This window comes from Gambusia affinis, linkage group LG23 (assembly GCF_019740435.1).
Source record: "Gambusia affinis linkage group LG23, SWU_Gaff_1.0, whole genome shotgun sequence".
Lineage (NCBI taxonomy): Eukaryota > Metazoa > Chordata > Actinopteri > Cyprinodontiformes > Poeciliidae > Gambusia > Gambusia affinis.
Genome location: NC_057890.1, coordinates 7,378,759 through 7,391,434, shown reverse-complemented (window position 1 = coordinate 7,391,434; position 12,676 = coordinate 7,378,759). Strand labels below are relative to the sequence as shown.

General features: G+C 38.2%; 1 protein-coding gene across 4 annotated transcripts in view; it reads left to right on the top strand.

Annotated features, from left to right (window-relative positions):
* The first annotated feature begins 6,250 nt into the window (after nt 1-6,250).
* ptpn12 (protein tyrosine phosphatase non-receptor type 12) overlaps nt 6,251-12,676 on the top strand; it is a 44,731-nt gene continuing 38,305 nt past the window's right edge. For 2 of the 4 annotated variants that reach the window (XM_044108965.1, XM_044108964.1), the window contains exon 1: nt 6,252-6,835. In XM_044108965.1, the coding sequence (XP_043964900.1) occupies nt 6,734-6,835 (102 nt within the window). In that variant the 5' untranslated portion in view covers nt 6,252-6,733. Of the gene's footprint in view, nt 6,836-12,676 lie in introns of all 4 variants that reach the window. The other 2 variants (XM_044108963.1, XM_044108966.1) reach the window with 2 other exon arrangements.

Genomic DNA, 12,676 nt, shown 5'->3' with positions numbered 1-12,676 from the left:
ATGAACTTTTCCATAATATTCTAATTTATTGATAATTGTACAATAAAAAAAACAACTTTAAGCACAGTGTTGCAGAAACAGATGAGATGAAAGGAAAATAATCAAACTCGTTTCCACATAACGAGTTCTGACAATGAAGCTGAGATGCATTTTCTGCTGCTTTATCAATCGTTTTTTTTATTTTTATTATCCTTACCTAATCTACTGCTGTAGCACCTATTAGTCACAGAGCATGACGGCGATCATGTCGCCTATTAATACTAATCCGTTACCAGTAACTGACTGATATCTGAAACAGGAAGGGGCTTGGTCTGATTGTGTAACCTTCCTCCCCTTTAAGGCCCCACAGGGTAAAACTTTTTTACACTACTACACGACTGCGTATGCCAACCGCACATTCCCATTTCACCCCGCTTTCAGACGTGCATCATCATGCTCCTCTCGCAGAATGTGAGGAAGTGGAAATCTTCGTTAAAGCGAAGAGAGTCATGAGGAGGGAGATTTTTTTTTATTTGTGTTCTGTGAGTGATTGCAGGGAGCCTCCCCACCTTCAGGGTTATGCATGGGCTTGTTGGAGCAACATTCCTTTACTCAGCTGCTTCTGAACAGCACATTCCAGAAAGAGAGAGGGAGGACAGAAGAAAAAAAAAAGAAAGAGAGAGAGAGAGAGGAGGAGGAATGAAGTGGAGATAAAAGGAGGGAACAGAGGAGAACTAGAAAATTCCTGAAGAAATTTAACTGGGGCCTGCCAAAGTGTGCCCGTCGGTTTGGACCCAGCGTTCTGATGCTAAAAATTTGCATCAATGCTAAGCTTAGCTCAAAAATTCAAAAGAAGCATGTGGAGAATCACAAGAATGTTGACTAACATGGACATGAACGATTCAGCATGATAATCAGCTCACTAGCATGTTGTCTATACTTGACCTACACCATTAAGTATACTAAACATGGCTAATAAGTCAGAAAATAGCTAATAGCAGCTTTTAGCTGCCTTTTAAAGGTTTGATAAGGTTTATGAAGCATTCTAATATTGACAGAATTTCATGAAGGTCATTTTTTATTTTGAAATTTGCAGAAAGCTTCATCATAAATGCCCACACTAATCCAGTGTAAGAGTGCTTTGATAAACCAGTCACATAACGCCAAAACGAGCAATTACATGATGTAAAAATTGCCAAGGCTTTTATTTTGAAATTTTTGTTCAGCTTCATTTGAAAGGGTAAAAGTAATTCCATGTGTAACAGTCATTGGATTAAATCAGTCATATAACACTCAAAAAGCAATTACCTGATGTAAAAATTTTCAAGGGCTTTTATTTTGAAATTTTCAGTAAGCTTCATTTCAAAGGGCCAAACTCATCCCATGTGTAACAGTGACAGGGTTAAATGAGTTATATACAGCCCATAGCAGCAAGTAGTTCTAAAGGCCAGCTCAGTCCTCCTCTGTTTTAACTGAACTACTAGACAGTGATGCGATTTGTAGTCCTAAGCAGCTCTCCTGCTCTGGGTTCCTACATGGTGAATAATCCTCTGCCAGCTGTGAGTGAGACATCCAGGGGAGACAATTCTGTTTGAGCCAGCCAGTTTGACTAAAAAAGCATTGCAGACAACTCTTTCCTGTTCGGGAACCGTAATACATATTCAAAAACCGTTTGAAGCATATGAGAGGGCTATTTGTCGCCTCACATAGTCCCGCCATTCATATCTCTACCTCACTCACAGTATTAACAGCGATGAGATAAAAAAGTGTGTGCCAAGGTCAGAAATTTTTAGAAATACATGGAAGTGAATCAGTGAGATCTGTCTGCTACCCTGGCGCATGACTTTGCTCTGAAGCACCTGGAGAGAAAACCGTAAGCACTAGATAATTTTGAAAACATTTGACCGGAGCAGGCATGCGTATCAATGTCATGACCGAGTTTCATACCAATCATGCAATATTTGTGAGCGTGAGGGCGAGTTAAAAATGATTTGGGGTCAAAATGTCGCCTGACTCTCAGCGGAGCAGCATTTACACTCTGATTTTTCCAAAAATCAAAAACTTTGGGTCGCTTAGAAAGAAGTTGTGGACAAACCATAATTCATATTGACGGTTGTCTTCACTTTAAAAGAGATCACGGACGATTCTACAAAATGAAGTTTGAATGGTGTTTCTACATAAAGTTATGGACACAGAAAATCCTCAAAAATAGGGTATTTTCAGTTGCCTCGTCCCCTTGATGACGAGAGTTGCACCTGGTGAGCTCGTTAGTGATTTTGGGGTCGTTTTTTTCTTTTTAAGTCGCCAAGGTAACGCCAAAAACCACCCAAAATAATAGCACACCTCCGGGATCGACGCTTTGATACCACTTTGTGGGTGGGGCGAGCCGCATTCCGGGTGACGGAAGAATAATAAATAATACTTAAAGAGACATTCTATTGGGTGTAGAACAATAGGTGCCTGCCATGCAATGCATGGAGGCAGTGACTGACTTGCTTCGCAAGTCAGTCACTGCTCTCCTTATGCATTGCTATGGGCAGGCCCCAATAAAGAGCAAGACAGTGTGCTGTGTTGAAAGTTAGAAAGCACAGCAGTAGTGGACAGAGAGAGGGAACGGTTTAAGGAAGGGGAAGGAAATAATAAGATGATTTGTAAATGACCCCTGCTGTGAAATAGTGAACCTCTGGCCCCCTTTTTTCCCACGTGGGGATCAAAGGTCAGGGTCAGATACAGTACGGAGTAACTAGAGCCAGCGCTGAGAAAAGAAGGAAAGGTCACGAGGTCATTTTATGCATCTATTAGAGAAAACACACAGAAGACAGACTCGCTGAAGCATTTATTCATCAGTATACAGAAAGGAACTTGGATAACTGAAGTGACTTTTTATACACAAACTTGACACACAATTCCTTCCATATATACAAAATACAATTTTCTTTTTGATTTAATGAAAGAGAGGGGATCCTATGTAAGTCCCACTCTCATAGTTGTAATAAATGATTTAAGATTATTATTCTGTCCTCTAGAATTGATCAAAACCCTCTCCAACCAGGTGAAGAAGACTTCACAAAGTAAGATTTCACGTGTTGACCTAAAGAAATGAGAAGGAAAATGATTAGAAAGTTATCTTTGAGTTTGTAAAAGTATACAAAGCACATTTCTAAAGCTTTGGATTCACTGTGAAGCACGTGGTGAACTTAAAACAGAGATGAAACTATTTGTCGGAGCGACCAGCCTACCAAATTGTTCAGGATGTCGCAAAAGAACCAACATCTTCTAAACCACTGAAGACCTCGGTTATCTCAGCTAAGGTCAAACATATCCGCAAGACGAACCCCGGAAATGTTTGGAAAAATGTTCTATGCTTAAAGAAAACAAGAGTGAACTTTTTGGTTGGTAGCAGCACAAACTTTCCAAAGATTTGATCTCAGTTTAATTTAGTAGTTTGGACAGATGAGACTAAGATTTATTTCGTTCATAGCAAATATTCCACCTGACATAAAATAAATGAAAATAAGTGCATATATAGAAAATCATCTGCTGTACAATGATAAGTAAGGTGGAGGATCTATAATGCTGTGGGTTGGTTTCTCTCCTAAAGGACATGGGAGCATTGTTACAGTGCGTGGCATCATGAACTCTTTGGAATAACAGAATAAATCAACCCAGAAATGGTTTACTAGATACAAATTGGCCATTTTTGATGCTTGGTGCTCCTACAACTGCAATCCTGCTGAGACCCAGTGGGTGAGCTGAAGAGCGAAGATTTAATTTGATTTATTTATTTAAAACAGAAAGACAGCCAGACAGGACTTTGGACAATCTAGAGATATTGGAAAAAGATTAAGTCATAAAACTTTCATTTTTGCTTTTTTTTGTCATCCATGAGATGCATACATATTATGAGATAAAAAAATGCTTTCTTATTGTTTGTTGTTGTTTTTTTTCCTCACCGGAAAAGTTCATTTTCTAAAAAAACAAAAAACAAAACAAAAAACCCACTGGGAACCGAGGTGCATTTCAATTCTCTGAGCTGGATCAGTCTGTTGCTGAAGAGGCCTAATGAGGACAGAGCAGAAGCAGAAGTGGGAGAAGAAGAAGAAGAAGAAGATAAAAGAAGCAAAGACTGAATATGTACGGAAATAACAAGCAAATAAGTTAGAAGACAAGAGCAACAAAAAGCAGCCTGTGTGAGCAATACGTTTGCTGGCACAGCAGCAGCGTCCCCTCTCTGTTTCGCACTCAGTCGCAGTGAAAGGATGGGTTTGTCTGCCGTTGCTGCTAGAACTAAAGGAAAACAAAGTAGCTTGATTCCTTGTTTTGGTGTGTCTCTGTGTGTATGAGTTTACCAGAGGACAATTCCTGTGGCATAAGAGTCTATTGAAGTCCTTTGTAAGGGCAACATTATGGAGTATTATGTGCTTCTCTTTATTGCAAGTCATGTAGTTGTAAGTTAGCTTAAATCTCAAATGTGCAGCCCTAAACATATAAGCATGAGAATCTATTATCTGTTGGGAAGTTTTAAAAGGTTTTCCTGTACCAATTAGCTCTACCTTAGTTAGACTGGGTGGAGAGATTCAGAGAAAACAATTTTTCTTGAAGTCTTGCCACTGTTTTTAGATTTTACTTAGATCTGGACATTGACGAACTTTGTATTTCGTGTATTTATCTTCATCCAAATCCAAATTACTGTGATTTGTTCTCATCTGAGCAAATCAACTTTTCCACATTTGCTCCATTCCCTACATTTCTTGTGCCAAACAGGATTTCTCCACAGCAACGTGTGTGTATAGTGGCCAACCAACAGTTGTGTTGTCTTAACTGAGTTGTGGATTGTTGGAGTTCAACCAGAATTACAATGGGACTCTGGGCTTCTTCTTTGATTCATGACCTCATTGCTTGACTTGTTAGTTTAAGTGGACAGCCATGTATTATTAAATGGGCAGGATTTTTTTCCCCATTTTGCAATATCACATATTAAGTTGAACAATTGTATTAGAGTAAAGGGAGCAGAATGCAAATATTCTTCATCTCAGATTTTTATTTGTACAAATGTATAAAGACCATTTAGTTATTTATTTTCCTTCCAGTTCAAAATGATAACTATATTTGTTCTCCCCAAAACGTATGTATGTTTATTTATTTATTTTTTTTTTTTTACTGAAAAACAACATGAATAGTTACTTCATCATTTATTTACTGGTGCATAGTTTGAGTATATATTCAAATCAATATGTCTAAAACAGTGACGTGCGGTCAGGGGAGGCAGGTGAGGCAGTGCCTCACCAGCCATCATGGAAAGAAAGAAAATATATAATCATAAAGTAATTTAAATTGTTATATTCATCCGGTGGTTTGTACTAAAAAATATTTATTTTTCATGTAGCTTCACCAATTTCGATTTTTATTTGTTCAAAATCGCTGAATTTTCTTATTTTCCCATTCAAATGCTTGAAGCGATGGGTGAGGCAGCAGCGAGCTCTGCCTCACCTTGGATTGCTGCAACCCCTGGCTCTGCGCTGGCTGCTAAGCGGAGAGAGAGCATGTTGCTGTAGCGTCAATAAAATGGTTTAAACTAATTTAATATGTGAACTTATTTCCAATAATTTAGCTTATGTATATAATGTACAGTGCTTTTTGTCACCAACTGTGTTTAAGTGGACAGCCATGTATTATTAAATGGGCAGGATTTTTTCCCCATTTTGCAATATCACATATTAAGTTGAACAATTGTATTAGAGTAAAGGGAGCAGAATGCGGGCTATCTCAGATTTTTATTTCAAGTGCAGCGATAGATTATAATAGAGATAGTTATTTATTTTCCTTCCAGTTCAAAATGATAACTATATTTGTTCTCCAAAACGTATGTATGTTGTTTTTTTGTTTTTTTTACTGAAAACAATAACCTGTAAACTGCTGTCAATCTATGCATCTATTTGCAAATCTGATTCTGATGACGTCAGTGCCTCACCAGCTATGAACCTCACCGCACGTCACTGGTCTAAAATACTGTAAATGTAAAATATATTGGATATTTTCTTTAGTACATATTATTTATTTTATTTATTTCACATTATTTTTTGAAAGCGCCGACACTAATACGTGTCAAAATAAGGGACGTGCCTTCTCTCCAATCACACGTACTTATTTAGTAGAGCAGTATCCATTTTATCCAATGGGATTCCGACAATGTATTTTCACCAACCAATCAGAGGCGGACATTTCCTGTCAGAGGCGGGCCTACCTCTTGTTGGCTGTGCCCTGTCCGGATGTTCCCCCTAGTAGCGAAATAGCAAGCAGCAGCGGCAGCAGTGTGTGAATGTGGCAATCGAGGTAGGCAGGGAGGGGTGGAAATACTGACCGGACCGGTGTGGTTCTGATTTTTGGGTCCTGTTTTGCTTTATTTTTCGTTTCTTGTACCGCCGAGCCATTACGGTCGATACCACGCAACGTTTAGGAACTTGTTTGCGGAGCTGCTGAGCCGGTTGACGCTTTTCTTCGGGACTAAGTGCTGTCGTTGTGAAAATAGTCCAGAAGAAAGAAGGGAAGGCAGGAACAACATGGGGCGATAATAAAAAAATGTGTTGTGTAGCGGACCGACGATGACTCTCTGGGAGGACCCGTGAAGCCTATTTATTTTTATTTATTACCCATTTTTACCCCTACCCCCTGTATCCTCTTTGTATTATTCCCACCTTGTTAGTTTGGGAGATTTTTTTTAAAGGAAAAGGCAACGTTACAAGAGGACTGAAGGATGGACCAAGCCGGCATCCTGAGAAACTTTATCCAGAGGGTGAAGGCCATGAGCGAATTGGACGAGGACAGGGCAGAGGACAACTTCGGCAGCGACTTTATGGTGGGTCAGACTTACCAGGAGCACAAACCTGGACGTCTTTATCTTGTATTTATCTCACACAGGACCTCCTCCATATCCCACCACCTCCCCTTCCCGTCCCTTGGTTCCCCTATATCCCCCAGGAGGTGAGGCAGGGGCGGCCACACTGCCCTCTTCCTTTTCCTCCCATTTCCAGTCTTTATATGGCGGCCTTGCATTGTCTCCCAAACCTCAGAAACAACCACCGAGTTCTGCTTTCAGAAATGTATAAAAAGAAAAAAAAAAAAAACAACACACCACCAGGCAATATTTTTCTATTAATGTTTAGGTGTTACTGGAGCAGCTAAGTTAAGGTTAAAGTGCTGTGTTGTTGTGGCTTTTACTGTCTGTCTGATCATCATGATTGTTGGGTTACAGTGCAATGCTTCGTGTGTAAAGGAATATTGGGTGCAAATTCGTTTATGTATCTTTAAATTTCTTATTGACTGGATTGGTCTAGAAAGGTAAAATATGTACAATAGATTAAGATTTCTCCACCAAGCCTTACATTTATTATGTGACTAATAGCATACCATAAACATGAGAGAATTTCTTTGAGACCTTCAGCAGTTTAATAGATCAAAATGCATGGAAAAAATATACATTTAATCAAAATAAAGTAATCTGATTCCAATCTTAGGCAAATTGATTAGTGCAATCATTCCTCCTCTACATTAAATGAATCAAAACTTTATTCTCCCAGCATATTTGGTCTGTGAATGCATCAAGCAGCTTCCACTTTTTTGGGGGGTGGAGGGCCTAATATATTATTTACTTAAATAGAGATATTGAAGTTAGTTAATTTTCTGTTACATTTACAGATATTAAAGAACCTGTAGCACATTTGTTTTCTGTTATAGTTGTAAGTCAGACGTCAAAGACAATCGATATCTAACGAGAAAAGCCTGATGAGTGCATTTCTATAAATAGTCGCTCTAACAAGAATTGGGCAATATGAAATCAAACCCATTTATAGTCTAATACCATTAGTCAAAATGAGAGTTTTTTTGGCATATAATAGATAATTGTGGAATGTAATGAAATAAAAATAAATTGATAGATTGATTCTGATGAGGATGATCTTCTTCCTGTGTCGTTGTTTGATTCAAAACCTCTGCTCCAGTTTAAGGGCCTGCAGTACATGATGTTTTGCGATTTCTAGTCATCTAGACAAACGTTGATCTGAATTGGGAGGTTTGAGCTGGAAGAAAACGAGTTTTGGCCGACTTCAGCTCAGCATTTCGATGCCGGTGGGTTTACAGATGACAGCAGTTCTAAAAGTGCATGTCAAGGGTGAGAGGAGTCTGACTGTAGAGCCTTGACAGACGATCGAGATACTCAAATCGCCCTTTCTGCTCCCCTCACTATCTTCTGCAGGATCGTCATGTCGGCCAATTGATACGCGACGTGAAATCAATCCAGACAGTTATTTCCACTCAATCAATGGTCAAATGACTAATTAATTATTAAGCCATTTGTCTTGTATGCATGGAAGATCCTTCTGATATTGGAAACAGTAGTTTATTGGCGATTTCAACATCTTATTCTGTTTGTCTGATGACCACAGACTGGCAGCAGTAAGTTTGTGTTTGCTCCATCTCTGGATGTTGCAACTGTGAAGTCTAAATAAGGCCTCTCCTTCTCCCTGGGCTTGTGAAGTAGCTGAAATGGCATGAATGGCACTTCTATAATAACTTCTGAGGCCTTGAAAATTTTGTTTTAAGTGGGTGGTAGAAGACTTTTAATTGGTGCGTTTGGACTGAATAAAGTGAGGGATTAGAAATACAAATGGATTCAGTCGGTACTTTTTTTTTTTTTTTAATAGCAATCCTTTTTTTTCTAAATCATCGAGTGTCGTCTGGGCTAATCAGCCTCAGCATTTAAACTTTTCTTGCATTTGTCTACACTTGCAAACAAACACTCCTTACTTCCCTACTTTGTGCACACGCTGCTTGCTGGAGCTTGCAACATTCTTTCTTGGCCTATTTCATAACATTTTGTGCATGGCTAGCAGAGGGAAACATTATCAGCACATTAAGAGTCCAACAAAACGATGGGAATTATAACTGTTTGTCTTTGAAGAAGACAAACTGGCGTTAGGAGCTGGGTAGTGTCAGAGGTCTCTCTCTGTGTATCCCAGCTAGACGATTGCTTCACAATTTACCACCAAACATTTACATATTTAACACTTATCCACGCCTCGTTAGGCTATTTGCTTTCAAACGGCTCTTGCCGGTTTATTTGTGAAGTTGTGTTTCTGTACAAACCTTCCTTTGCTTCTTATTTCCAGTTTTCTCTCAGGTTACTGTGCTTCTCCTGAGGAGAGCTTTCTCTCTTGCTTCTGCATCAACCCCTGTTATATTGTCATTACAGTAACCAGATTATCTCAAGTGAAGTTTCGCAACTTAAACAGAGCTCCAGGCAAGTCTTGTTCCTTTAAAATTTTTAAAATTTATTTATATATTTTTTTAAAGCGACTTAGCTCACGCAGCCAGGAATCGAGCAAACCTGTCCTGACTGAACGCAGGTGGGCTGTGTGCCAGCACACCGATTAGAGCGATGCAAAGGTTGACCGGCCGCGGCCTTCGCGTCCGTTTTACCGAGCGCCAGCCTGCTGTGAAGGACGCATTTTAAAGTCTTAACGCCACAAGCCCAGGGGGTGTGCTCCCTCTGCGCTGTGAGTCACCAGAACAACCTGATGTAACTCCCACTTTAACTGTCTATTGTTGTTTATATATAGAATGTGTTTTATAGGCATAATTACAGGCTCCAGAGGGGCAAGGAGTCAGAGTTTACACTCTTTGTTCGCTGGACTTTTTCAGCAAGTTGATAGAGCAGCTTGGATGCATGTTTCTTTCCCATTTGGCTACAAGTCCAAGTTTGTGCAGCTCGGTTCTGTTGTTGTGGCATCCGATCCCTTGGGAAATATGTGGCGGCCATTTTTAATGTCAGGATTATGTTTCTCTACCAATATTACCAAAAATGCCCCCAAATACAAAAATTTGAGGTATTTTGTTGCTAGAGATGTTTATAATCGTAAATTGAAGTTGAAAGAAAGTAAAATCTTTAAAAAAAAATCAAAACAAATCTACTAAGTCTTATCATGCTTCTACTAGATTTGCCCATCTACAGACTAAAATTCATCCCATTTGGTTTAAGGCTTAAACTCAGCATGTCTGGTTGGTCTGTGAAGATTCTGAGTTAGAATTGGGTCTAGACTTTGACTGGGCCATTTCAAAGGATCAATGTACTTTGATTGTATTTGTTCCAAATGTCTCAAAGTACTTATTGGACTGAATTAACTCAGAAATATTTAGGATAAGATGTTTTGCTTCTGGTCATTAAGAAACTACAAATAAGCTTGATCTTCTCAGGACAGCGGATTTAGCCAGAAGCATCTTTTTAAATAAAACTGTTTCTGATTTCTACATAGATCGAGTAAAAATATATGTGATACAATTATTCCATCCATATTGAGGTGTGTTGGGTATAGAAGACGCGCTACCTTCCGACTCTGCTTCGGGTTATCTTGAAAACGCTGATTGTGCAAGAAACAAAACATGTACTGCTGCACCCTGGAGTTGGTCTCATGACACAGGTTCTGCAAAAATGGACTGTCTGTGGAGTTCTAGTTCCCCAAAACCAAACAATAGCAATCTTACTTGTTGCACAAGGTACTTATCAGCTTGCCCAGTCAACCCATGGCTTTTCCAATTGGCTGATGAAAGAGACACATTTTTCTTTTCTTATTCTTTTTTTTAGATGAATTAACCAAACACTAACAAAATGTTGGAAAAGGATTCAAGGTCAGATTAAAATATCGTTAGTAAAGTTTTACTAAAATGTCTTTTATTAAGTCACATATTTCAGCAGTCAAATCGAGAAAAGGCCACCACAGAGTTTGAGTGCATCTTTTCTTTGTCCAAATGCCATTCATTGTTTCGGACTTAAATAAACTAACCAAATGCTTTTAATATCACACTTTCAAAAAACACAAGACGGATCCAACAAAGAAAGAAGAGAGGAAGAGACGAGGAATGAGGAAAGGAAAAAGGAAGTTGAAAAATGAAAAGTAAAAGAAGAATGCAAGGAAAGGGGAAATATTCAGAGAAGGAAGCACTGAAAGAAGGAAGGAATAAAAATAAATAAGTTAATGACTAATGAAAGACGGAAGAAGTGAGAAAAGGAATGGAGGGAAAAAATAAAAAGCAGAATCAAGGAAGGAAAAAGATGAGGATGAGACAAAGGGAGGGAAGAAGGAAACATGGATGAACTGATGAAATAAAGGAAGAGGAATGAAAGAAGGAAGACAGGAAGTGTCAAAAACTGGGGAAGGAAAGAATCAAGTAGGAAACAAGAAACTCTGGACGGATGCATAATCTGAAGTCTCTTGAAAACGGTGCAAATCTCCAGCATAATACGCATTCTTACCACGATTTATTGGTTGTTCTGCAGCTGGAGACGATATCCTGAGGCAAACTGCATTTGAGCATAAGAAAGTCCTGAATATCACATGATTTTAACAAACTTTGTCCAACTTGTTATTGTTTCAAAATGCCAAGAATGTGTCAGTAGATAAAAGTAGATAATATTATTTTAAAACAATATCTAAAAAAAAAAAAAAAATCTGTATTGGAAATACTTGAAGTGATATACAATATCTAACAATTAAATATGTAATTTAATAATAACAATAAGGAAAAGTAATTGATAAGATTGATGTGACTATAGTAAGTGATGCGTAGGAATAAAACGGAGACAAAAACTAAAATCATGTCAGATTTTTATTTCACATTTTTGCATACATATCATGACAGAATGAAACTTTAGTATTTTTACAGAATATTTTACTTTTAGACTTCATAATATTCCAGCACTTAATCCAAAAACCACCTCGTCTGCACATTTTTAAGTACATTTCTGCGAGTTTGTTGTGTTGTATTTTATTTTATAAACGTACTGTCCAGAGTAGAACTGCACAGTTTATGGAAGATATTTTATTCTGGATTGCTGAGGATTTTAATAGTGATAAGGATTATGTTCAAATAAAATATTCTGGAGGCTTTTCTTTCTTTTTTGGTAGAAAAAGAAAGAAAAGCCTCCAGAAAATTTGGGGGCTATGAGCTTTGCCACAAAAATGCACGCTGGTGTAGAAATAGAGTAGTTATCCGTCCCGCTGACCAGATATGCTGTTTATATTTAGAGTTTGAGTACCTAATAATTGGAGTGTACGCCCTGAAAAAAACTGTGTCCAGTCCGTCTCTTCTGATAGTGATTTTACACTCAGCTATATTGTGATTATAATTATATTTCTATATCCTGTGCTGTTCTGGAATATCCTAGGAATCTGTTAAACATCTCGATTGATAGTCCATAGCTAAACTGTTGCTGCTGTTTTTCTTCTTCTGTTGCATTAATAGCTGCTGACAAACAGTCAGCGCCACCTTGTGTTAAAGCTCAGTGTAATGGGAGCATTAATTTAATGGTAATTTAATACAAATTAGGAGAGCTTCCTTCTTAGTTTTTTTAATTTTTTTTTATAACCACTTTGCTCTGTACAGTGTCGTCAACTGGCTTTAATCATTCTGTAATTACAATCAAATCGGATTTGCACACAGTTGAACCTGAATGTGGCTGTGATTCGACCGATCGGAGTTGAATTTGGACTGTTTTTAAATATTAGGTGTGTGCTATTCATGTAATTTTGGGCTTTTTTGTGTAGTAAAAGAGAACTGCAACATTGATTAAAAAAAAATGTATTTTATCTGAGTGCGCCGGGACAAGTGAAGGCTGAATGTTTTTGTTTCTTTTCTCTTTTTTTTT